This window comes from Panthera pardus, unplaced genomic scaffold, assembly GCF_024362965.1.
Source record: "Panthera pardus isolate Hobbes unplaced genomic scaffold, ASM2436296v1 HiC_scaffold_13, whole genome shotgun sequence".
NCBI lineage: Eukaryota > Metazoa > Chordata > Mammalia > Carnivora > Felidae > Panthera > Panthera pardus.
In genome coordinates, this window is record NW_026526688.1 from 49,009,654 (window position 1) to 49,033,685 (window position 24,032).

General features: G+C 50.1%; 2 protein-coding genes across 3 annotated transcripts in view; both read left to right on the forward strand.

The window, feature by feature from the left end:
• The window catches only part of EPHX2 (epoxide hydrolase 2), a 77,252-nt gene extending 61,840 nt beyond the window's left edge, over positions 1-15,412 (forward strand). The window contains exons 13-20 of one of the 2 annotated variants that reach the window (XM_019440845.2): positions 2,306-2,377; positions 5,605-5,638; positions 6,095-6,227; positions 7,510-7,612; positions 8,495-8,564; positions 13,037-13,117; positions 14,709-14,767; positions 14,941-15,412. In XM_019440845.2, the coding sequence (XP_019296390.2) occupies positions 2,306-2,377; positions 5,605-5,638; positions 6,095-6,227; positions 7,510-7,612; positions 8,495-8,564; positions 13,037-13,117; positions 14,709-14,767; positions 14,941-14,970 (582 nt within the window). In that variant the 3' untranslated portion in view covers positions 14,971-15,412. The remainder of the gene's footprint in view (positions 1-2,305; positions 2,378-5,604; positions 5,639-6,094; positions 6,228-7,509; positions 7,613-8,494; positions 8,565-13,036; positions 13,118-14,708; positions 14,768-14,940) is intronic. The other variant, XM_019440847.2, reaches the window with a different exon arrangement.
• Positions 15,413-22,934: 7,522 nt separating this feature from the next.
• Positions 22,935-24,032, forward strand: part of LOC109262342 (L-gulonolactone oxidase) — a 34,974-nt gene continuing 33,876 nt past the window's right edge. Inside the window, exon 1 of the mRNA XM_019440849.2 lies at positions 22,935-23,299. Coding sequence (XP_019296394.2) covers positions 23,297-23,299 — 3 coding nt within the window. The 5' untranslated portion in view covers positions 22,935-23,296. The remainder of the gene's footprint in view (positions 23,300-24,032) is intronic.

Consider the following 24,032-nt stretch of genomic DNA (forward strand, 5'->3'; position numbering starts at 1 on the left):
AAAAATGATCCGTGTGACATGCGGGGCTGAGCAGGGCTTTTAGCCACCCTTAAAATGCACTTCCTTCCACGGCTGATTCTTGCCTTGGCCTTCATCAGCGGAGCAGAAGGTCACGACTGACTCGTCGTCGTGATCGAATCTTACAAATGTGAGGGGATTGTAATGAACACGTTGGCATTGCTGGCATCAGAAAATCTCAAACCGCAGACCTAGTGCTGCAGATGATAAATGTTTCCTTCCGTGTGTGCTGCCTTCTCACAAATTGGGAGCTCTCACGAGGTTGCCGTGCAGAAGAAATGAAGCGCTCTGTAGCGGGGCCTCTACGGTGTGCAGGACGGAGGGCTGCTGGTCACTGGAAGGCTTTAGTGACCCGGCTTACGGCACCCTCCTTTCTGGGAACAGTCACAGATGCTCCCAAGTGGATGCTTCCCTGCCTCAAAGTGGCCCAAGGGGGGCATGTTAAAGCTCTGCGGGATCCAACAAGAATAGAGTTCTTTTATTGGGATGGCAGGAGGTGGGACTTCCTGGAAGAGGCAGTTTTGGGTACAGGTGTTGAAGGCTCTTTGAAGGCCACACTGAGAGAACGATGTGTTCTTGGTGGAATTTTCAGTGTGTTAAACCAGGGAGGTGAGAAGGTAAGGGCACCCATTCAGAAACACTCTGTAGTCCATTTCAGATGGTGTATGGGTACATTCAGGTGAGCAGTTGGGAAGGAAGAGGAAAAAGTAGATTGGCACTGTGCTGTAGACGGAATGTGTTCCCCCCGAATTCTCAGATTGAAATCCTGATCCTCAGTGGGAGGGAATTAGGAGGTGGGGCCTTTGGGAGGTGATTGGGTCAGGAGGATGGCACCCTCATGAATGGGATGAGCCCCCTCTCCAGAGAGAGTACCCTTGCCCTTTCCGCCATGTGGGGGCACAGACAGAAGATGGCCGGGTATGAGCCAGAAAGACTGAATCTGCAGGCACCTTGATCCCAGACTTCCCAGCCTCCACATCGAGAAATAAATGTCTGTGTTTATAAGCTCCCTGATTTATGGTGTTCTGTTAGGGCAGCCTGAACGGATGGAGACACCCCACCACACTCTCCGTGTCCTGCCACATGGTCTCCTCAGAACCATGTGGGGAAGGATCTTTGTTCCTTCGGAGCAGTTGCCCCCGGTGGATCCCTGCCTCGGGGACAGCTGTCTTTCTTGACACAGGCTTTATAAGAGCTTTCAGGTCCAAGGGCTTTCAATTTCCGGAAAAGAAAGACTGGATGAAAATTTTCCTTTTATGCCCTAAGAAAATCATGTCCTGAGAGACTAGCTAGCAGATCAGCATCTACTGATGGATCTCAAAGCCCCTTGCCACGCCGTCTTAGTGTCTGGACATGCCCCCGGGTGGGGGATTTGGGTCAGAACGAAGGGGAGGTGGGGAGACAGGGATGCAGGCCCAGAGTTCCCAGCAAGAATGTCTTCCCCCGACCCCAGCATGTATTGGCGCCTCCAGCATCTACCTCAGTCTATGCCCCACCCTCGCCTCTGCCCTTGGGACCTCTATTTTGTACATTAGCATCTCTTAGCCCTGTTTGCTGGGGAAGGGGCCCAATATCTGTGGAACTGATGAAGCAAGTTCAAGTCAGAACTAATCCAATTGTGCACAAGCCAGAGACCTGGAAATGACCAGAGCACCGTGTTAGGTGAGGCATTCTGTGTGACAACACTCCCATGAACAGGGATACCTGGTAATTTGTCACCACAAGGGCTATATGTCCTGGCTCTTAACAAGGCAACCTTGCTGTCCTGTCCTTTGGGAGACAGTCCGTGGGCATGGAATAACAGTCAGTCTGTAATAATTTAGGCCCACCTCAAGGAAGTTGGTTCTGAAGTTGCCACAGCAAAATGAGATGCATGAATGGATGAATAGAACAATTTTTGGCTTCTTGGAATCCTTGGAACCGGTCCCTTCTCACCCCCAGCCTACTCCTGTCCAGCCCTCCCCCATTCCCATAAAAGGACGTGTAACAAGTAAGACGTTCTCATTGTAGGAATTTTTAAAAACGTAAAAAGAAAAGAAAGCAACATCCATAAACCCACCTCCCAGGGAAACCACTGTGAGCATCTTGTATTCTATTTCAAGCTTGCTTTTTTTTTGTTTTGTTTTAAACACGTGTTTCAATGTGAAAACCCAAACTAATGCACTTCTGATGAAACTTGGGCTGGATGGGACAGAGGCTGGGGGCTTCTGGCTGTCAGTCGGATGGGGGAGGGCTCGGGTTCAGGATTTCTGCAGAGTCCTTCCTTTTGATTTCTTGTTTGTTTTAGGGAGTGGCTGAGGCTGAACTGGAACAGAACCTCAGCCGGACTTTCAAAAGCTTCTTCAGAGCAAGTGATGAGGTGAGGGTTGGGTGGGGATGGGGGTGGAGCTGGGAGCTGCAGAGGTACAAAGGCCTCTGGAATGTAACCCTGGGAGGGGGCGGGGTTCTGGGGTATGGCAGGGTCTGGAAATGAGCAACTTGGCCTTCTTTCCTTTTTTTTTTTTTTTTAAGTTTATTCATTTTGCAAGAGACACAGACAGTGCAAGTGGGGAGGGACAGAGAGAAAATCCCAAGCAGCTCCCCATTGTCAGTGCAAAGCCCCACACGGGTCTTGAACTCACGAACTATGAGATCGTGATCTGAGCCGAAATCAAGAGTCGGGTGCCTAACAGACTGAGCTACCCAGGCTCCCCAGCCTTCCACCAGGTGTAGTCAGGGTGACCGAGGTCCTCACTCTATCGCTCCCCTCATCACTGGGAAATGTTACGTCCTCCCTGTCACACACAGGTAGGGCTTTGAGACTAAAGATCAAAGAAGGGCTATAATGGCAACAGTTCAGAAATTGTGCCATGACCTGCCGCTACCGGCTTCACATGCACAACTGTTTATCAAAGTCCCAAATCACTTGACATCACTAACCCTTGTCTTGGAAAGGGGCCCAGAATGCTTTAACTCCATAATCCCCACCTGCTGTCTCATGTCTGCTGTCACTGTCTCCACCTTCGTTCAGTCAGTGCCTTGATACGTCCCCACGTTTGCCGGCTCCTCTGCTGGTCCCCGCTGGCATCTTGCCCCTTTACATTTAGTTCAACTTCTTCCTTCCTGAAGGACCTTCTTTGGTAGTTGTCTCTGTAAGAGTCTGTTGATAGTAAACAATTTTTTGGCCTGAGAATATTTCTGTTTTGCTTTTCAGTCTTGTAGAATAGTTCATGCAAATATAGAATTCCGGGTTGCCAGAGACCAGCTCCAGCAACCAGGGGTTCCCGAAGGAAGAACGACGTTGGTGAAAATAAAACAAAACTAAGATAAAAAACTAAAACCAAAATAAAAAACTAACATAAAAACAAAAAGTAAAAATGGGCACAGACAACAGCAGTGTGTTGAACCGGCCGATTTATTGTAGTAAACGTGGCATTATATATGCTAGTGATTTCCTTCTGGCATACGTCTTCTATGTTTTTCTAACATTACCTAATTTTGAAAATGTTCCTATGTGTAAACAACCTTTAAGAAATAACATGGTGATTTTCCTCTAACTTTCCCACATGCCCTTTGATTATAGGTTAATTTCTTACATTATTCCATTATGCATCTGCATTTATCTGTAATCTACAAAGCATTTGCTTTGCTGTTCTCGTGAAAGGCCCTCCATTTCTCAACACCTCAAGTCGAAGGTGATGTTAGGGACATGACCTAAGCACATGAGGCCAGAAGAACAATGTGTTTGCCTCCGTCCGAGGTACCAAAAAAGGGGCTGAAAAAGCTTTAGAAACCCATGCCTCATACATTCTCAGAGAGACAATGCACCTAGGAACTAATGAACCATTAGGTACCTTAACCAACTAGCTTCAGTCCTCATCTGGAATGCCTCCAGGGGCCAGGTGGGCCTAGGGGTTGAAGTCACCTGTGCCCAGAGATACACTCCTTAGTTGCCGGAGTGAGGCTTTCAAAACCCATATGTCTCTCCTTTACAGGCCCTCTTTGCTGGCAAATGTATGAGGCTATCCTTCCTGTAAGTAGAGGAGTCTCCATAGGGGATGGCAAGGGCTAAACGTAAGGCAGCACAATTTCTTGCAGAACCTTATTTTCTTCCCTAATGGTTCTTTTCCCAGGGGCCCTGCCGAGGGCAATTCCCCAACAGACAATACCCCAGGTAGTTTTAAGGCCAAATTACCTAAAAGCGGGATTACAAGAAGCTTTGGGCCGCCTTGCAGTCACCAATCCGTCCACAGCCCGGGGCCCTGCCGTCAGGCTGGGATAGCTCGGCTTCCAGCACCGGGTAGAAGCTTCTGTCATTGCTTATGAAAAATCAGCCTGAGGTCTGCCCTCTTGTATTCAATGGTATCTGATGTGTAGTTGAATACATCTTTGAAGTTTTCTTTTTAATGTCGATGAACGGGGTTTTTGTTTTGTTTTTTTTGTATGAAAGTTGTATGTCGTTCTTTTTCAAATCGTTCTGATCTCTTATGATACAGTCTTATTCTATTCTTGTCTAGTTCCTTCTTTTATGTCTTTAGTGCTTAACATTAAGTATACTCACTTTTTCATTCTCTCTCTCTCTTCAAGTTCTATTATTTGATATTCTTGAAGACTCTTATTTTACCGTTTGCTATGTTTGCTATCTCTTGCAATGGGGCGTGTGAGAGAGAGAGAGAGTTTTACCGTTTTGCTTTGTGAGCTCATCTTCAGCAGCACTGAATCTGCACCAGTCTGCTTCAGCTGGGATTGAGAAAAGACTGTCCTGTGCTTTCGCATTTGCTGCTTCTGCCTGGCATCCTGGTGGCATTACCAGCCTAGGCTCACTTTTCTTGTTGTTTACTTTGTGTCTTGGGGGTTTCCAGATCACGCAGATAGAGCAAACTCAAATCCAGACACCTCTGAAGGCAGGCCTACAGCCATGAGTTCCTCGGAGACCTTTTCATGGTTTCCTCTTAGAACCAAACTGAAATGGAACAACGCCCTTCACGTTTGCTCTGCATGATGGGTGGGTTTTTTTCTAGTCCACCCCTTAACTGAAGACTGCAGATTTACTGGATTCATAGTGGAGGGGCAGGGAGTATCTCTCTTTTTAATTTTGTTTAATGTTTATTTATTTATTTGGGGAGGGGGAAGGGCAGAGAGAGAGAGAGAGACAGACAGAATCCTGAGCAAGCTCCACGTTGTCAGTGCAGAGCCCGACTCGGAGCCTGATCTCACGAACCATGAGATCATGACCTGAGCTGAAATCAAGAGTCAGACGCTTAACCAACTGAGCCACCCAGGCGCCCCAGAGAGTGTCTCATTTTTAACTTCCCGCCCATCATAGATCTCAGGTCTCATCTCTTGTTCCCATTGGTTGTGTCAACCCAAGTTCTTACACTACCAAGACCTGCAGGCACCCAGGGGCAGCCTTGGCACAGAGCCGTGGCCGTTAGCCACCTCTGCTTTGACCCCTGAGGATGTGTCTCGCTCTCCTGGGAGTTTAGTATGTTTGTGTAACCTGATGGCACTTGTAGGTCTTTGGTTGTGACAGGGTTTACAGATGACCCGTTCCAGCATATTTCCTTTCTTCCCCCACGATGACATTTCTAACTCTCCTCCATACAGGCTTTTCTCTCCGTGAGCAGAGTCCGCGAAATGGGTAAGAGAGGTTCTTAGGAGGGAAGGGGGATGGGAGGATCACGGCAGGAATCAGCTAAACGTGACACGAGTGTCCATCTGACCTCTATGAGCAGACGCAGCCACCCACTAGCTCTGAACGGTGACTTGCTTAACATGGGTCCCCACTGGTGACTAGCGCTCACCCTAGCCCTGGGCTGATCACACGGCCTTGGGCCTTGGTTCCTTTCCCCCAGGGGACTTTGGGCCCAAGGTCTTAAACAGCAAGAGCTTAGAGGACTTTTCTTAAAGCTCATCAGGGTAATCCCACTTCTGCTGATAAGGAACCAAGACCTAAGATAAGAACTGACCTTTGCAGGATCACCTGGTGCACACAGGGCTGGGGCTGGAGTCAGGCTGGACTCCCCAAGCCAGAACCCCTCTGTCATAATCCACTGGCCCTCCCTCCATCCCTGTACAGTGTTGCTGTCATTTCCAGTACCCCCACATGACGACCATCCTTGTTCTCCCTCCTGGCTGTATGTAAGTGAAGAGTCAGAGCCCAGAACCGTCTGGAGCTCATCCTGCGGCTCCCAGATCCAGCCCTGCTCCCACAGAACCTTGCCTTGCCAGTATGCACCTGTATTTTCATTAACGATGATGATCGTTGCCACTTGTTTGAGCACCTACTGTGTGCATCCAACACTGGCCCAGCCCCCTTTAGATATTTATGGTCCTCAGGACATCCTTTAAAAATCCCCTTGTTATCACTGTTCTACAGATGAGGAGAATGGAGCTCAGAAGAGTTAAGGAACTCGTTCAGAGTGGCTAGGCTGGGCTTAAAGTCCTCCTACCCTGAAGGCCAAGGTCTTCTCACTGTTCAAGAACACCTTCTCCCTCCCACTCTCCCTCCCTCTCTCTCTTTCCTCTTTCATGCACCTTTTCATGCCTTCATTCCCCAAGCATTGGGAGCCCACGCTTGATGTGAGGCAGGGCAGGTATCCAGACGCACAGAGCATGATCACTGCTCTCAGGGAGCCCACAGTCTCTTAGGGCAGCAGATAGCACTAGTAAAGTGAGGGGAGCAGGTGGGGGCTCTTCCGGAGATGCTGAACGAGCCAGAAGTGCCAGCCTTGCGGGGGAGGCACTCTGATCACGTACCCCTGTGATACTTCTCGCAAAAGCCTGCCTCGCCCAGTTCCTATCCCTTGGAGGCTTCAAGAGCCTGAAAATAGTGAGTCATCCCTCTTCAAGTGCCAACGTTAATAGCCCTTGTGACTGTCCTCTGTGAAATAGCAGTGGCCCCTGGGCTGCCCGTGGTCGTCACAAGGTCACCATCATGGGGACCGGGGACTGCCAGGACACAGTGCACACCTCTGAAAACAAGATAGGATTCCACGCTGCAAAGGACCGTGAGCGCGCAGAAGGCAACAGAATGCCTGCTGCCTGCCCTGGATCTTCCTCTGGGCTGAGAGCAAAATCAGCACACATTTACGAGAGTTCTGAGAGTCAGTGGGGGTATCTAAAGTTAAACTATTTAGAAAAGGTGTAGTCTGGGGGAGAGGGTAGCTGGAAGGGGTTGTAGGGCCTGGGTAAACAAGAAATAGGGTCATCTTGGAGTTACATTGTGAGTTTCTGAACAGAGGGACATGGTTTGTCCTGGAAGGGGAGGTCTGTGTGTGATATCATTGGGTTCCAAGATGACAGGGCATGGATTTAGAGCTTGGGAGGAGATGGGATCACTGTGGAGAAGGAGGAGACAAAGAGTGAATGAAGGAGCATGAGAACCTTCCCTGTGAGTTCAGATGTGACATGAGAGGCAGTTGGGTGCCCAACGTCAGCTGGGAACACGCTGGAGTTAGAACTCAGGTGCCTGGCCCAGAGCTCCGAGAGCAGACAAGTGGCTTTTTGCAGGAGGACTCTTTGTGAGAACCCCAGAGGAGCCCAGCCTCAGCCACATCGTCACCGAGGAGGACATCCAGTTCTATGTGCAGCAGTTCAAGAAGTCTGGTTTCAGGTAAAGAGAACGGGGCCCCAAGCAGCGAAGAGACATGATCAGCAAAGAGGGTTACAGGGTGAGGCCGGCCGTCCCCCTGCGAATGCTCGGCCAGCTTCTGCTTGAACCCCTCCAGTGTCGGGAGGCTCACTCCTGAAAATACTCCACCCGCTCTAGTTTGGGATAACTCAGTTTCCTCCCTCTTATGCTTATGGGCCCCCTCAGAACAGACGGTTAAAAACATTTTTTTTTTTTTTTTTTCCATCATGAGCCCTGAGAGAAGCAGTTGACAGCTCTGGGTTCTTTCTTCAGAAAAACACAAAAGCCTACATAAACACAGACGTTGCATACATCTTCAGGGGAGGGTTATAGACCTCTCAGGTTGTTGGGTTTTGCGTTTGCATTGAGGATTGGGAGAGTGTTCAGGGACAGCCCCTGGCCATCCTTACCTGTCCAGAGAGGCATCATTGAGCCATCTCTCTACGTCCCATTGGAAGGAGGGCACCTCCCGAAGTTTCTTTTCAGTAGGTTCCCCGGGGGCAAGGGAGCGGCTTCTGGATGGTGAGAGCACTAAACGGAGCTCCCCGAGATCTAACCCAGCAGCCCCCCCCCCACCGAGAATGTGGGCCAGTTTCTGCATGTTTCCGGAAGCCCACTTCGGAGGCTGGCAGCCCTCTCAGCCAAGCCCTGAATGCTGGCACTAGGCCTTGCTTGTTAAAACATGGCAAGTGCGTTGGGCCACCAGATGTGACCCCTGGGCTCCGTCCTCTCCCCTCCCCTGCAGAAACCTTTGCTCCCACTGGGAAGACCCTCTGTTCAGAGCTGGCTCCCGGTGGGGTCTGTACCATAGTCATCTACTAAAAGCCTTCCTGTTTTTGTTCCCCTGATCGTCCCCACCCCCAGGGGTCCCCTAAACTGGTATCGAAACGTGGAAGTAAACTGGCAGTGGGGCTGCACAGGTTTGGGACGAAAGGTAAGTGCTGGTTCAGGGTGGTTGCCCCCCCACCCCACCCCGCCCCTGGGCTTCTCATTGGCCCAGTTAATCTGCCCTTTGGTCAGAGTTGGGGGGATGGGCAGGACAGACTGACTTGCTGTCCTCCTTTCTGCCCTTCCCCTCCCTCCACTCAAGGGGGAAGTGAGTGCCTCGACTAGGGCTTTCACTGATGCTTTCCCTAGAATGGTAGAGGGTGGCATGCGGGCAGAGCAGGGGACTGTCCGGGTGCCCGCAGCATCCGTGTGGAAGGCCCACGTCTCCTGATGGCGCCCCAGGTCAGGGCAGATGGTCCAGGATGACTCCCAGAGGTGAGGAGGTTCACACAGAGCCCCCATTTCACAGAAGGAGCCTGAGGCACTTTCAGAGACACAGGCTTTAGCCTCTGGCTGTGTCACCTTTGTCCAAGTCCACCTGAGTCAAGCAGAAGGTCGGTTTCCAATCTCTGGGTCTGCAGAGGGAATACAGGTGTGCCCCACTTTTTTGAAAGATCGCTTTTACGAAAGACCTCCATTCGGAGCTGCTTTCGCTAACTGAAAGAAATCCAAAGAGGATTTTCACCTGTGGGAAAAAAAGCATCCAGCATCTCTTTTGCAACGACTCATTTTAGAGGCAGTGCGCAAGCGAGAGCGGCCCCGCCAAGCCCCTTCCCCAGGAACTCCCCTCAGCATCTCAGCATCAAGCCGCCATAGCCTTGAACCGTGTCTCTGAGCATCTGGGCTTTATGTTGGTCTGTTTTGTGTATCTGTTAGCAAGATGTTTCCATCAGAAATGCCTGAGAGGTTATTTGGAGGGTCTGGGAGTGTTCAGACACTTTTCCTTATACATTAGCGGTGATTGCTTCTTCACTTTACGCCACTTTGGCTTACGGGAGTTTTCACAGGAGTGCTCCACCTTTGGATAGCCGGGGAAACCTGTAACGGCATCCATAGTTTACATTCAAAACATTGAAAACCGGGGCGCCTGGGTGGCTCAGTCGGTTAAGCGTCTGACTCTTGATTGCAGCTCAGGTCATGATCTCACAGGTTCGTGGGTTCGAACCCCATGTCGGCCTCCTCACACTAATGGTGTGGAGCCTGCTTGGGATTCTCTCTCTCTCTCTCTCTCTCTCTCTCTCTCTGCCCTTCCCACGCACACTCTCTCAAAATAAATAAACTTAAAAAGTTAAGAACCTATGGGAAATTGCATTTTCGCATTCCTCAGCTCACTCAGTAGCCCTGGTTTTCTCATCAATTCACTGGAATGTGAACACCCTCTACGTGCTAGGCACTATGGTGGACCTTAGGGATACGATGGCAGATAAAATACATGAGGCCCATCGGGTGCCTGGGTGGCTTAGTCAGTTGAATGTCTGACTTGATTTCAGCTCAGGTCATGATCCCAGGGTCTTGGGATCGAGCCCCATGTTGGGCTCTGCAGGGAGGGTGGAGCCTGCTTAAAATTCTCTCTCTCTCTCTCTCTCTCTCTCTCTCTCTCTCTCACTCACTCAAAACAAAAGAAAACAAAACTAAAAACAGATGAGGTGCTGACCTCATGGGGTCAGGCAGTAGAGCATGGAACATAGTTAAGAGCACATTGGGCAGCAGGTTGGCCTGGGATCTAATCCCTGTGTGCCCTTGGGTAAGGCACTTAACCACTCTGTTCTCCATTGCCACTTACGGGAATGACAGGAATAGTTCCTAGCACATAGTAGTAGTTCAATGAAGGCCCATTATCTTTGACTCCCTCACCTGTGACTGACAAAAATAACAAAGCCATGCGTTGGTAGGCAAAATCTCTTGCAACATGCAGGTGCATAATGGCAGAGTCTTTGGGAAGGTGAACCCCAATGGTGCTAACGTTGGAAACCCATTCTTCTACAGATACCTTTCAGATCTTCCTTCTCCCCCACCTCCTCTCATGCCCCCACAACCAGTTTACTTTTTGACTGGGAATATTCTGGAGTTTATAGCAGCCTTAGGATTAGTTTCAGCAATAAAACCACTTTTTTGTTGGTGTTCATTCAACCTATTCCCTTTTTTTTTTCTTATTTATTTATTTATTTATTGAATTTAATCCAAGTTCGTGAACACGTAGTATAATCATGGTTTCAGGAGTAGAACTTAGTGATTGATCACTTCTGTATAACACCCAGTGCTCATCACAAGTGCCCTCCTGAATGCCCATCACCTGTTTAGCCCATCCCCCCACCCAACACCCCAGCAGCAACCCTCAGTTCTCTGTGTTTAAGAGTCTCTTATGGGTTGTCTTCATCTCTGTTGTTCTCTTACTTTTGCTTCCCTTCCCCTATGTTCATGTGTTTTCTTAAATTCCACAAATGAGTGAAATCATAGGATTGTCTTTCTCTGACTTCTTTCGCTCCGCGTAATACACTCTAGTTCCATCATGTAGCAACAAAATCACTTTTGAACATCGCTGGTCCTTTATCATTTGGCAGTGAGAAGCATGCAGTTCTGTACATTGGTAAAAACCAGTAAAAGTCCCTTAACCAGGGACAAATCGAAGCTGTTTGACAATTATAATGGTGGAGGGAGAACAAAGAGGATAAATGGAGGCTTTCTCCACCCCACAGTGTCCTATCTGTCAGTAGATGAAAGTGAAGTCCTTTCTGCTGCCGCTCATGTTGGGCTGATAACAGCTGTGGCTGACCCATTCACTTCCTGGATTCTTGGCTGACCTTTTAAAGCATCCACTTAATTCAAAGAAAAGGAATATTGATCTCTATCCAAGGCATCTTTCCTCCTTTCTGGTGCCATCTATTCCATTCTGTCAAAAACCAAAATTCAACTGAGTAAATCTGAAGATCCAATTGGCCTTATTAAATGGCTCATGAAATTAGGCAGCATCCTTTCTAGCAAGTAGAGGGGTGCTCAAAGCGAAAGGGTTTTTCGGAAGGAGGGGTGGGGTGAGAAAGGTATAAGCAAAAGAAAAGAGACCATTTTTTCAGGCAAGGTCACGTTCCCTTAGGGGAAAGAGCAGGGGTCTTATACACATTCCCTCAGCTTCCTATGGGGTAAGAGGAGAACCCGTGTGACAGATTACCTCCTTGGTGCTAATCAATAAATTCCTGCCTAACCAGCTAAGACATTTCTGGGGGAGGTTGAAACTGCAATTAGGTATTAAGCTCCAGTTTAATGACTTGGCCTGGCCCAAGTGACACCATGTGGGGCCTATGGTTTTCTTCTTACAGTTCCGTAAATACCAGATACACAAGAGTGGGCCAGTAGAAGTGTTCTTACTTCTACGCACACATGCACACAAAACCCGTGTGGGTCACGACACTGCTGACTCTACTCGTCTTAGAAAAACCTAGTCTTACCCTCCTGTGTGTCTCTTAACACAAAACACTTCATGCTTCTGGTCACCAGATGTATGAGGGTTTTCCTCCACCGAGCAATTCTCTGCATCACCAAAATTCAATTCCGTTCTGACACTGTCTCCCTGGAGATAGCGTGGGATCCCACAGGTAAGGGCTGGGTCCTACAGGACTGCCCCCGCCCCCCTGCCACCCCCCTTCAGATGCCAATCACAAGTCCAGGTGGTTACCTCTGCTTCTGAGGTTCCCGTGCCTCCCTCCTCAGGTTCGATTCATTTGCTAGGGTGGCTCCCACAACTCAGGGAGACACGTTTGCCAGTTTGTTAAAGTAGATGACAAAGGATTCAGATGAACAGCCAGATGGAGAGATACATAGAGTGAGGTCTGGGAGGGGCCCAAGCACTTCTTGGGCTTCTGTCCCTGCGGAATTGGGGTACATCACCCCTCCCACTGTAGATGTGTTTGCCAGTGTGGAAGCTCCCCAAACCCCATCCTATTGGGGTTTTATGGATTTTAATGGAGGCTTACTCATGTAGGCACGATCAATTATTAACTCCATTTCCAGCCCCTCTGTCCTCTCTAGAGAATGGGGGGTGGGGCTGAAAAGCCTAAGCTTCTGATCACGGCTTCGTCTTTGTGGTGACCAGCCCCATGCAGTCCCCACCCAGGAGCCCACCCAGAGTCCCCTCAGTAGAACAAAAGATACCCCTGGTGCTCTTATCACTTTGGAATTTACAAGGGTTTGAGGAACCCTGTGTCAGGCAAGGATAGGATCAAAAGACCAAATATTAGAACAAGAGATGCTCCTATCATTCTTATCACCTAGAAAAGTACAAGGTTTCAGGAGCCCTGTGCCAGGAACAGGGGCAGAGACAAACCTATGTATTTTCTGTCATCTCACACCATCATCTTAGATCCCCAGTAATAGTGCAAAACCTGGGGAAACAAAGCCAGGACCACAGCAGCACCACAGGGGGTCTTTCTGGGGGATGTTAATCATGGGGGAAGCCACAAAGCAGGGAAATGAAGTACCCTGTCCTTGTCCTGGGAGAGGGAAGGCCTCAGCTATGGAGGGGCACAAGAAGGGACTGTTCCGTCCCTTCTCTGCCTGCCTCTGCTTCCTGGTACCCTCCCCTAGATCCTGATTCCGGCTCTGATGGTGACCGCGGAGAAGGACGTCGTGCTCACTCCGGAGATGTCCAAGCATATGGAGGACTGGGTAAGCCAACAGTCCTGCACTGGGGTCATTGGTGCTTCCCGGGAGAGGGCACAGGCCTCTTGGAGGAAAGATGGCAGCTGGGTACACAGAGCCGGAGATCCGGTAAAGCACTTGGTTCTTCGTCAGTAGGATCCCTGCCACCTCATAGGAGCAGCAGTCCTGACTGATGCGTTCTTTCCCCTGCACTGATGTAGCCTGTCATTTACTCACTCGTGCTTTACTCACTCATGCATTCATTTATTCACTCATTCATTTCATGGGCTTTTACTGGGCACGTGTGTTAGCACAGTGCTAGATTCTGGGAAGGTAAGGGTGAATGAGACGCAGACCCCACCCTTGGGGAGCTCGCTGTCCTGCAGTTCATCCCAGACGCAGGAGAGAGGTGAAGAGGGCTCGGTAGGGACGGAGGTCTTCACAGGTGCTGACCACTGCGTCTGGCCTTAGCGAACGACTGAGGCTTGCCCCGCAGAGAGAACAGAAGACAGGGTGAGAGGCAAGGAGCATGCAGGGCTTACTGCGAGAATGGTAGGAGCCCCGTAAGACTGGAAGATTCTGCTGAGCCCACCGGGCCAGACCGCGCTTTGTAGGCCCATAGGCGTGAGCCATTGAAGGGGATTGACAGGTGACAAACCTGCAGTTTGGAAGCTCACTCTGCCACAAGCGTGGAGGTTGGTAGGGACTGGGGAGGCTTGCAGGTGGGGTGGCTGGGCTGGCTCATCAGATCCTGCCTAGCTAGCTGCCTGGAGCGGTCCGTCCGCACTCGGCTGTGGCTTCGTTGGCATCATCAGGCACAGCAGACAGTGTGTAGAGTGGGACGCTGCCAAGGACACGCTTCTGGTGGGCCCTGGACCCAGCTGACAGAGGGGCTGAGCCCACGGGGGGGGCGGGGCTCGTTTTCTCTAGCACCAACCCTTGAAGATTTCTGTAGAATTTCCAGTTCTTTGCCTGGCCCTTTCCTGCCCTGGCCACTGACTGCTAACCTTGCTGAGGCTTAGGCCCGGAAGGGGCCGTCCTCGCCTCTGGGAGGAAAGCCGCATTCCCCCCCAGCATTTTCTGCATCGGGTTGCACAGTTCAAGGCTCGTGTCGGGAGGGAGCTTACATGTGCCAAGGGCGGTGCTGCTGCGCCCTCTCCCTCTTTGGGGCTTGCTACGGTGACCCACTGTGGGGGTTCAGGGTCCAAAAGAGGGGGACTCAGTCATGTCTGTGTGGCGAGAGCCGAACAACCAGGCGTTTTCCAGACAGTGAACAAGCTGCGTCCTGATAATTCTAAAGAGAAGCAACTTGTTTCGATGAGCACAAACAAGTCAGCCCTGAATTTGAATCTTCACTCAGCCACTCTGTGTGACCTTGGATAGGTTACCTAGCTTCTCTGAGCCTTCATCTTACCCCATAGGATCATGGTCAAGGTTAGAGAAGGCGATGCACGTAGACTACCCGGCACATAGTAGGAGTTCAGTGAATGCCCATTCCTTTCTTAAATAATGCAAGGATTTTCGGGGAGGGTGGCCTGTGGGGAGCACTAACCTAAAACGAGAGCCACCTGTGTTCTGCCACTTACTTTTCGGGGGGGGGGGAGGGGGTTTCTTCCAGATCCCCTACCTGAAAAGGGGACACATTATGGATTGCGGACACTGGACACAGATGGAGAAGTAAGGAGATGTGGCGGGGGTGGGGAGACCCCTGGGTCGGGGAGACCGGGACTTCCTGTTTACCTCCAATAAGGGTTTTCCTGGCCTTGCCATTCACTTCATCACCTCTGCTCTCACATGCCTGCGGTGAGTGGGTCCTGACAGGTGTGAATTGCCCTCTATTTCCTTTCCAGGCCCACCGAGTTGAATCGGATCCTCATTGAGTGGCTGGAGACGGATGCCAGGGACCCACCAGTGGTCTCGAAGCTTTAGGGCATGGCGTGTGCCAGCCCCCCAGCAGGCCTGCAAGCCCTTCCTCTGCTGGGCTTGGAACCCAGAGAAAGTCTTTCCGGCACCTCTTGTAACCGGCAGCATCATTCCAAGGGGGTTTACTCTGCAGAGTGGTTTCCTTTAAATGAAGAGGGTCAAATCTGACATAATTTTAGATACAGGAAAAATCACATCTGATTCATTCTCCAGGTATAAAGGTGTTACTTTCTCTCTTAAGAGTGGCTTACAGTGTTCTATAGGGGATGACACGGGATGGCCAGGGGTGATTTCTCTTTGACTAACCAATCATGGTTCGGCAGCAAAATCCGTTAATTTTGAAGCACATCAGCTGAGATTGGAACTCGTTGGTCTAATAAAAGCTCAAACATTCCGTGAGGCTGGCGTTTGTGTTCTGGGAGGAAGGCAGAGCGAGGGTGGTAGTCCTGTCTGTCGCCTTTGAGTGAGTGTGTGTCCTTCTGTTCTTGAGTCTCTGAGGCACTGCGTGATCTAGAGCAGCGGTGTCCAGTGAAACGTTCTCTTTTTCTTTTATTTAAAACACTTTTTTTAACATTTACTTATTTTTGAGAGAAAGAGCGTGAGCACAAGTGAGGGAGGGGCAGAGAGGTGACAGAGGATCCCAAGCAGCCTCCACGCTGTGAGTGCAGAGCTCGAAGCGGGGCCCGAACTCACGAACCTCGAGATCGTGACCTGAGCTGAGATCAAGCGTCAGCTGCTTAACCAACTGAGCCACCCAGGCGCCCCTGTGCAGTGGAACTTTCTGAGATGAGAGAAATGGTCTGTTCTGTGCTGTTGGACGGAGAAGCCGTCGGCCACGTGCAGCAGCCACGTGCCCTCAACACAGTATGCTCACATACATGCACGTGGCCTGAGCCCTTGAATGTGGAAAATGAGCACGAGGAAGTGAATTTCTCCTTTAATTCTAATTAGTATAAACCTGAATGGTCATGTCTGGCAGCAGCTGCCATGCGTCTCAGAGCAGACCCAGAACTTCCCTCCGGCTGTACCTTCCCCAGCCACATCCAGAAGCTGCATCTCACTGGATCTGTCCCCTCCAGTTGTGCCCCCCTGCCCCTCCCACTGACCGGCTCCAAGCCCAGAGCCTCTGGCTCAGAGCCCTGCAGCACGGCCTCCTAACTGGTCTCCCTGCACAAAGTCTGATCTGAACGTATCAGGGCCTCCCGCTGTCCCCAAATAAAGGCCCCTCACCCCCAGCCTGCCCTGATCACTCCCAGATTCCTAAATGCTCTCCAAAGTCACCGCCCCTCAAATCTCTGCATGCACCCTGCCAATTCTCCTTGACCCTGCACCCCGGTGTATGGGTCTTTTTGCCTGCAGGACTCCCGCCTGCCACCTCCTCCAGCAAGTCCCCGGAGTGGCCCGTGTGCCTTTTCTCCCTTCCCCAGAGACTGGTGTGCTCACAGGTGTCTGTGCACCTCCCTCGCTGTCCATTCTATAGGGAGGGCTTGAGGGCAGAGGTGGTATCTTTAAGCTGAACTATGTGGAGTATAAATTAACCTGGCAAAAAAGGGTGTGTCTGTGTGTGTAGAAGGCAAGGGAAAGGTTAGAAACGTTAGCGGCTATCATTAAGTATGTCTAGTGCCTTAGAGCCTTCTATATATCACCTCTTCTTCCCATTTAACAGATGGGAAGGCTGAGGTTCCGATAGCTTGCCCGAGGTCACTTGGCTGGTTGGAGGCAGAGCCTAGATTCAGGCTCACTCTGGTCCCAAAGGCTGAGGTCCTACCAAAAATCTCCTTTCTGAATCTGGAGTCAGATTCCCTGAATGAGACTCCCGATACGTCACTTTCTACTGTGTCACCTCAAGAAAGGCTTTCCTGTGCCTCAGTTTCCTCAGCTGTAAAGGGTACATGAATAGTACCAGACTCTTAGGTGACTGTGAGTACCAAATCAGTTAATGGATGCAGGGACCTGGAACTGCACCCGGCACGAGGAAACGCTGTGGAAGTTTTAGCTGTAAGCTTTCCAGTTTATCCTAGGACGAGGCCTCTGTGGGCTTTAAATTTCCAGCCACACCACCACCACCTCCTTCCTTTTGGATCTGAAAGTTAAAGGGCCCATTTAAAACGCAAATTAGTGGGCCGCCTGGGTGGCCCAGTCAGTTGAGCGTCAGACTTCAGCTCAGGTCATGATCTCGCAGTTCGTGGATTCAAGCCCTGTGCCGGCTCAGAGCCTGGAACCTGCTTGTGATTCTGTGTCTCCCTCTCTCTCTCTGCCCCTCCCCTGCTTGTGCTCTCTCTCAAGAATGGATAAATAAACATTAATTTTTTTTTTTTTAATAATAAAATAAATGGCAAATTCGTGACCTGGGGAAATGACCATGTAAGCCAGATATGTTACTAAAACAGTATGTTCAATCTCAACTAAGGGTCAAATGACTCAGGTCCATAGATTTGCAACAAAAATATAACCAGTCATGCAAGATAGAGGGTCATAAAGGACCCTAGACTGGAAGAGTCTTCAGTTTATTCACGAAAACACTAGAAACATGTGTTTCCCCACTGCCTTGGAGAGCTTTGGCCCACGCATCAATCAGCTCCTTGTAGCTCTGGCAGCAAAGGGGACTGACCTCATTAAGACAGATTTTTCAGATGCCGGTTTAAGTACAACTTGCTGGGAGTGTGTTCAAGTTCTTTTAATTATACAATGTTACTTTCATTTCATGACTGCAAAGGACTTAAATAACAAATGTATTGACCTCTGCTAAGGGAACTAGCCTTCTCAAAAAGAGGCACAGCAGACCCCATATTCTCTGTTAGACCCGCGTATCAGTGGGGTGACGGAGCTCTCTCCAGAGGGGATTATGGTCGCTCACAAATTCTGTCCTCACCCTTAGTGGCTGTCAACTAGCAGTATCCAAGGTTCCCAGGAGAAATGTCTTCTGAGTCTGTTAGAACAGATGGGACAAAAAACTATTTCTGTCTCTCTTGGGGTCCAATGAACCCCTGGTGTTAGGCCTTGAAGTAACTCTAAGCCAGTCTGCATGTTGTTCACATCAACATTACCATAAGCACAAATACAAAACAGACAGATTGCTAGAATATCTAGGTCAGAACCTCAAAGGTTTATGCAACAGGAGTTGGGTGGGAAATACCATGCCTCACGATTCAAAGGAATCCCATCTGGCAACAAATGATAAAATATTTTCTTAGCAGTTGTAGAAGTTTCTCCCAAGTGTTGGCTACTGCACCCAGTTGTGAACTGTCTGCCCCATGAGACTGTAAGGCCTTTAGGATGGGCAACTACCTAGCTAGGTGCTCATCCTTGATCCTAACCCAGCAGATGCCTGGCATTTTGTAGATGCCCATTCGATGTTTGCTGAGTGAATCACAGAATGGAAGCACAGATGAATGGATGGATAAATGAGTGGATTTCAGATTCTTGACTTTGATGCCCTACTGGGTGACATGGATGGCCAATTGCATGACTGTTATCACCATGCCAAGACTTGATGGAATAAGACTGGGGGTGCCTGGCTGGCTCAGAGCATGTGACTGTTGATCTCAGGGTCATGAGTTCAAGCCCCATGTTGGGTGTGGAACCTATAAAAGAGACAGGAAGGCAGGGAGGGAGGGAGGAAGGGAGGGAGGGAGGAAGAAGGAAGGGGACTCTTCTTCAAGACTCCTGGAATATCTGCTAATAGAACTAAATTCAGAAGGAGAAGCCCTCCCAGTTCTAGTCATCCATGAATCTTTGTTAGCATTCAGTGGGTGTCTGCTGCGTAAAATAGAAATGCAATACTTTTTTTAATAACACAGCTGAAGGATTTACAGTTACCGTGGAGGCTTCCAGCTTTGGTATTTATGAGGTATGAGTGGGATCACTTTGTTGGTTTACTTAAGTACATTTTGTCATATGTACATATAAGGGTTTTGAGTCTGGTACCTACTTTTGAAAGAATATCAATGACATTTATACTCCCGTGAGCTCACTTTTTTTTTCACTTTCACTGTGGTAAAATATACATTAAAATTTGCCATTTTAACTACTTTCAAGTACACAGTTCGGTGACATTAAATACACTCACTCTGTTTGCCACCCTCACCTCCACTCACCTCCAGATCTTTTTCATTGTCCCAAACTGAGACCCTACCCATTAAACACGAACCCCTACTTCTCCCTCTCCCCAACCCATGGCAACCCATTACTTTGGGTCTCTATGAGTTTGACTACTCTAGCTAATTCATATAAGTGGAATCATACAGTATTTGTCTTTTTGTGACTGGCTTATTTCACTCAGTAGAAGATCCTCCAGGCGCGTGTATGTTGTAGCATGAGTCAGATATCCCTTCCTTTTTAAGGCTGAGCAATATTCCAGTCTGTGGAGATGCCACATTTTGTGTATCCGTTCATCTGTTGGTTGACACTTGATTGCTTCTACCTTTTTGGCTACTGTGGATAAATGCTGCCATGAACATGGTGTACAGATATCCCTTCGAGTCTCTGCTTTCTGTTCTTCTGAGTATATACCCAGAGGTAGAATTACTGGATCATGTGGTCCTTCTGTGTTTAATTTTTTGAGGCTCCACCATACTGTTTTCCACAGTGGCTGCACCAAACACGAAACAGCATTCCCATCGGCAATGCAGAAGGTTTCTTTTTTTTTTTTTTTTAATTTTATTTATTTTTGAGAGAGTGTGTAACTGGGGGAGGGGCAGAGAGAGGAGAGGACAGAAGATCTGAAGCAGGCTCTGTGCTGACAGCAGAGAGCCTGCTGTGGGGCTCTAACTACTCACTAGCTGCGAGATCATGACCTGAGCCAAAGTCGGATGCTTAACCAACTAAGCCAGCCAGGCACCCCTTCTTTGCCCATTTTTAATTAATATTTGCTTTCATGTTGAGTTGCATGACTTCTTTATATATTGTGGATATTAATCCCTTGTAAGATATATGATTTACAGATATTTTCTCCCATGGGTCATAAACTCATTCTATTTTATTTATTTATTTATTTATTTATTTATTTATTTATTTATATTTTTTTTAAGTAGGCTTCATGCCCAGCATAGAGCCCAATGCAGGGCTTTAACCCATGACCCTGAGATCAAGACCTGAGCTGAGATCAGGAGTCAGATGCTTAACCAACTAAGCCACCCAAGTGCCCCCTGTAAACTCATTTTTAATCAATTAAAAAATGACTTCCTAGCTTAAAGACCTTGGCTAAGACCTACCTTGTGTTTCTTAGGCACTTCGTCACTGTTTTCCATGATATTCATGCCAAACCCCCCAGAATGGGGCAGAATGTATCAGCATGGGAGAGTCGGTGTGACTGGCTTGTGTCAGAATTTCAAAGACAGAAACAATTCTTGGCTTATGTAACTCAAAGTAAGAAAGTTCCAGAGAAGCCGCCAAATTGTCATCTTTTTTGCCATTTGAATAGATTGAGGAGATGGATATTTGGTCTTTGTCTCCATCAATTATCCTGGATTCAACTCTGAGAAGCAGGGGGCGTTTTAGACTGTGTCATCCTTCTTTGCCGTGTGTATTGAGTGAACTTGAATTAGTAGCACAAGAAAGTAATATCTGCAGATCAGAAGTCATTAAACACTCTCCCAGATATTCACACTATTTCAAAGAAGTGTTAAGTTACCACATGTAAGTTGTATATTAAGGACCTCACTCTGACTGATTATCAAGTACGGGAGGGGAAAAGGTCAAAAAAGCTTCAATGACCACTGAAACAGCAGCATTAATTTCCCTTGTCCACAAACGTTAGAAAAAATTAAGACTCAGCAATTACTGAACCAGCTGAGTCCTTCACGCAAGAAAGAATAAGCAATAAACCCATCCACCTTAATCACGGGATGGTGGCATTGCACATTAAATTAACTGATACTTTTTGCTGATGTTTATATTTCTCTCATGTCATTTTCTGTTTCTCCATAAAGGCAATTGGCAAAATTGATGTGACTGGCTTGGCGGGGATAGGGGAGAAAGCGTTCCATTCAAGGGCAGTAGCAAGAGGCAAAGAGAAAATGGTGCGTGATTCTAGGCTGGGAAATCTTCCAACAGAGGAGGGAAGGGAGCCCCTCGGGCAGTTCCAGGGCACAGCCCAGGCCCACCCACACCCCGCAGCGCCTGGCTTCCAGGAGGTCTCAGCATAGAATGCGTTCTCCAAAAGGAGAGACCTTGGGTCTGACTGTGGGTAAGTGGGAAACAAGTTATTTATTTGGGGTGAACCTCCATGCTCACCTCCCCTCCCTGCCATGGGCCTCCTTCCAGGGCTTTGGGACAGTGGCCAACCAGGTGCTTTCTCCACCCCTCAGCCCCAAGGCCTCCAACCACTCTCTCCCTCACCAAGCCCTGCCCTTCCCAGCCAGGGAGTCTGAGACCCTATGGGGAGGTCCCCCCAGGCTCCCTCCTCTCAGACAGTGGAGCCGGCAGCATCGGAGGGCACAGGACCTGCGTCTCCCATCAGGGACAGCCCAAGTGAACCGGGCTCAGAGGCAAGAGCCAGGCCTCGCTCTTCTCTCGCGCGAAGGCCCCCGTGGAGATCTCAGCCTCAGGAGCTTGTAGACACCAGGCATTAATTTTCTCAGGCCGCCCTAACAAACTACCACAGACTGAGTGGCTTCAACAGCGGAGATTTATTTTCTCCCAGTTCTGGAGGCTGGAAGCCTGAGATCAAGCAGTTGTCGGCAGGGGTGGCTTCTCCTGAGGCTTCTCTCCTTGGCTTGCAGACGGCTGCCTTTTCCAGAGTTTTCTCATGGCCTCTCCTCTGTGTGCTCCTCTTATTAGGACACCGGTCATATTAGATCAGGGCCCATCCTGACAACCTCACTTTAGCTTCATGACCTCTTTAAAGGCCCTCTCTCCAAATACAGTCACATCCTGAGGTGCTGGGGGCTAAGGCTTCAACATAGGAATTTGGGAGGAACACAGTTCAGCCTATAACACAGCCCTTCCCCAAAGGATCAGGTCTGTGGCCCTGGGACTCCCCTCTCCATGACTGAGCTGCCGAGTCACCGTATACAGGGGTACCTCCTGAGCCAGGCTTTCCCTGTAAAGAGCACACGCTGCACCCCTACCTCATACTTGTACATTTGCATCTGGGGTGGGGGTACAATCATACACACACACACACACACGCACGCACGCACACGCACTCCGTAGCTTGGCGGAAATCCTGCTCCGGGGGATACGGGTGTGCCTCTGACCCTCCCCCTTGCTAGGACTTTTTGGGCGCATCTCTGACCCCAGCTCTGCTCCTTCAGCCTGCCCTTTCCTCCTCCCCTGCTTTCACACCAGACACCAGCCCTTGGCTTGGAGAGATCTGACAGGCCAGGATTGTTTGTTGCACAAATGCTCTTGGGGCGCTGGCTCCATGCCAGGCACCAGCTCGGGCTGGCGTGTCCGGAGAATCCTGCCACCAGCAATCTCATGGCCGGGGCAGATGCAAGAGCTTGCTGTCATCTCAAGCTCCCGTTGGGTCCCATGCTCCTCATAGATCTGTTCTTACCTTTATATCGACGCAGAGAATTCGGCAAAAGTGCCCCAACTTTATTGGGGAGGAAAATGAGGTTCCCAGAGGTTAACAGGCAGAGCCTGGAGGAGGAACCCATAAAGCCTGGGAAAGGCCTCTGCTGGAAGAGTGCCTGAGCAGAGGGTCCCTCATCTCCCTTCCCCACCCGGTGCTACAGCCACCAGCCTCCTGTCCTGTCTCTGTAGCGATGGGGGGCTCGGTGTATTCATCCCCCAAGTCGGACAGATGAGCTAACACAGATCCTGACTGCACCTGCCCTGGGGTGCCATGTGTGTCCTCCTCCAAGGGGACACCAAGGCAGCCCCTGCATGAAGACCCCCACAGACCCTCCACGTCACAGCCTCTGCTGACCTATGGAATTAAGGATCCAGTTTGGAAGCTGTAGGGTCCTTTGGGTCCAGAATGCCCAGAGCTGGGGTCAGAGCTCAAGCAGCGTCCAGGGACAGAACAGCTGCCTCTTAAACTCCTCTCTTCCACCTCGCTGCCTGAGAAGGGCCCCTGGGGCAGGGGGCAGGGGGCAGGGCCTGCGCTGCTATCTGGCTATCTGTCCGGGTGGAGCTTGTCGCAACACTGTTTACCCACCTTTGCCGCCGAAGCCCCTCGGTATGCAGTAGATACAGAGTCAGCCCTGTGCTCGGAGGCCGCTGTGCTTTCCGCTCCGGACCATCGCCCCACCTTGCCTCTGCACGCTGCTGCCCCGTGCTCTGTTCCCGGAGGGAGCCTCAGTCTGCCAAGGCCACCGACCCACCGCCGGAGCCATGGTAGGATCGCACGGCACAGCCTGTCAGCCCAGCAGGGCTGCATTCAGGCTGGGCCCACGGGCCAGACGTGGGAGGACAGAATTAGGTCAAGTCTAGGGCCTGGGGGAGGCCATGGGGACCCTCTTGCATTGGACTTGAGGCTCTAGGGGCGGCACTGGGGTCTTGTGGAAAGCATGGAAGAGACGGAGGCCTGGGTCGGACTCTAGTGTCTTCATTTGATTGCTGTGTGTGTTTGGGGAAGTTACCTCACCTCTCTGGGCTTCAGTTTCTGCTCCTGAAAATAGGAGTAGTATTACCGATTTTGTGGCATTATTGTAAGGTCTAAATAAGGTACCACGTGTACGGATCTTGTACAGTGCTCGGGACACAGCTCATATCCAACATGTGGGAGTCTTATCCCCAGAGCTCCCTGCTTTGGTTTAGAGGCCAGAAAGGCTGCAGTGGAGTCCCCCAGACTTGGCCCTTCTTGGTGGGAGAAGCCTCATAGGAGAGCTGAAGGCCAGCTCCAAGTCCTTCTTGGGCCACCAGGCCCACTCGCGCAACCCCTTCCCCAGTGTCCCTGCTGGACCGGAGTACGCCTTCTGCCGGGTCCCTCAGAGAGGTGCCCGGGAGGGAGTGGGGGGAGGGGCAGGGGCCCTGAGTCCTGCTTTTTCGGGCTCCACCCCCCAGCCCCATCGTTTCTGCTAAGAATGGACAGCGTCCTCTGTGTGCTCTGCCCACGTGGCCATGAGGG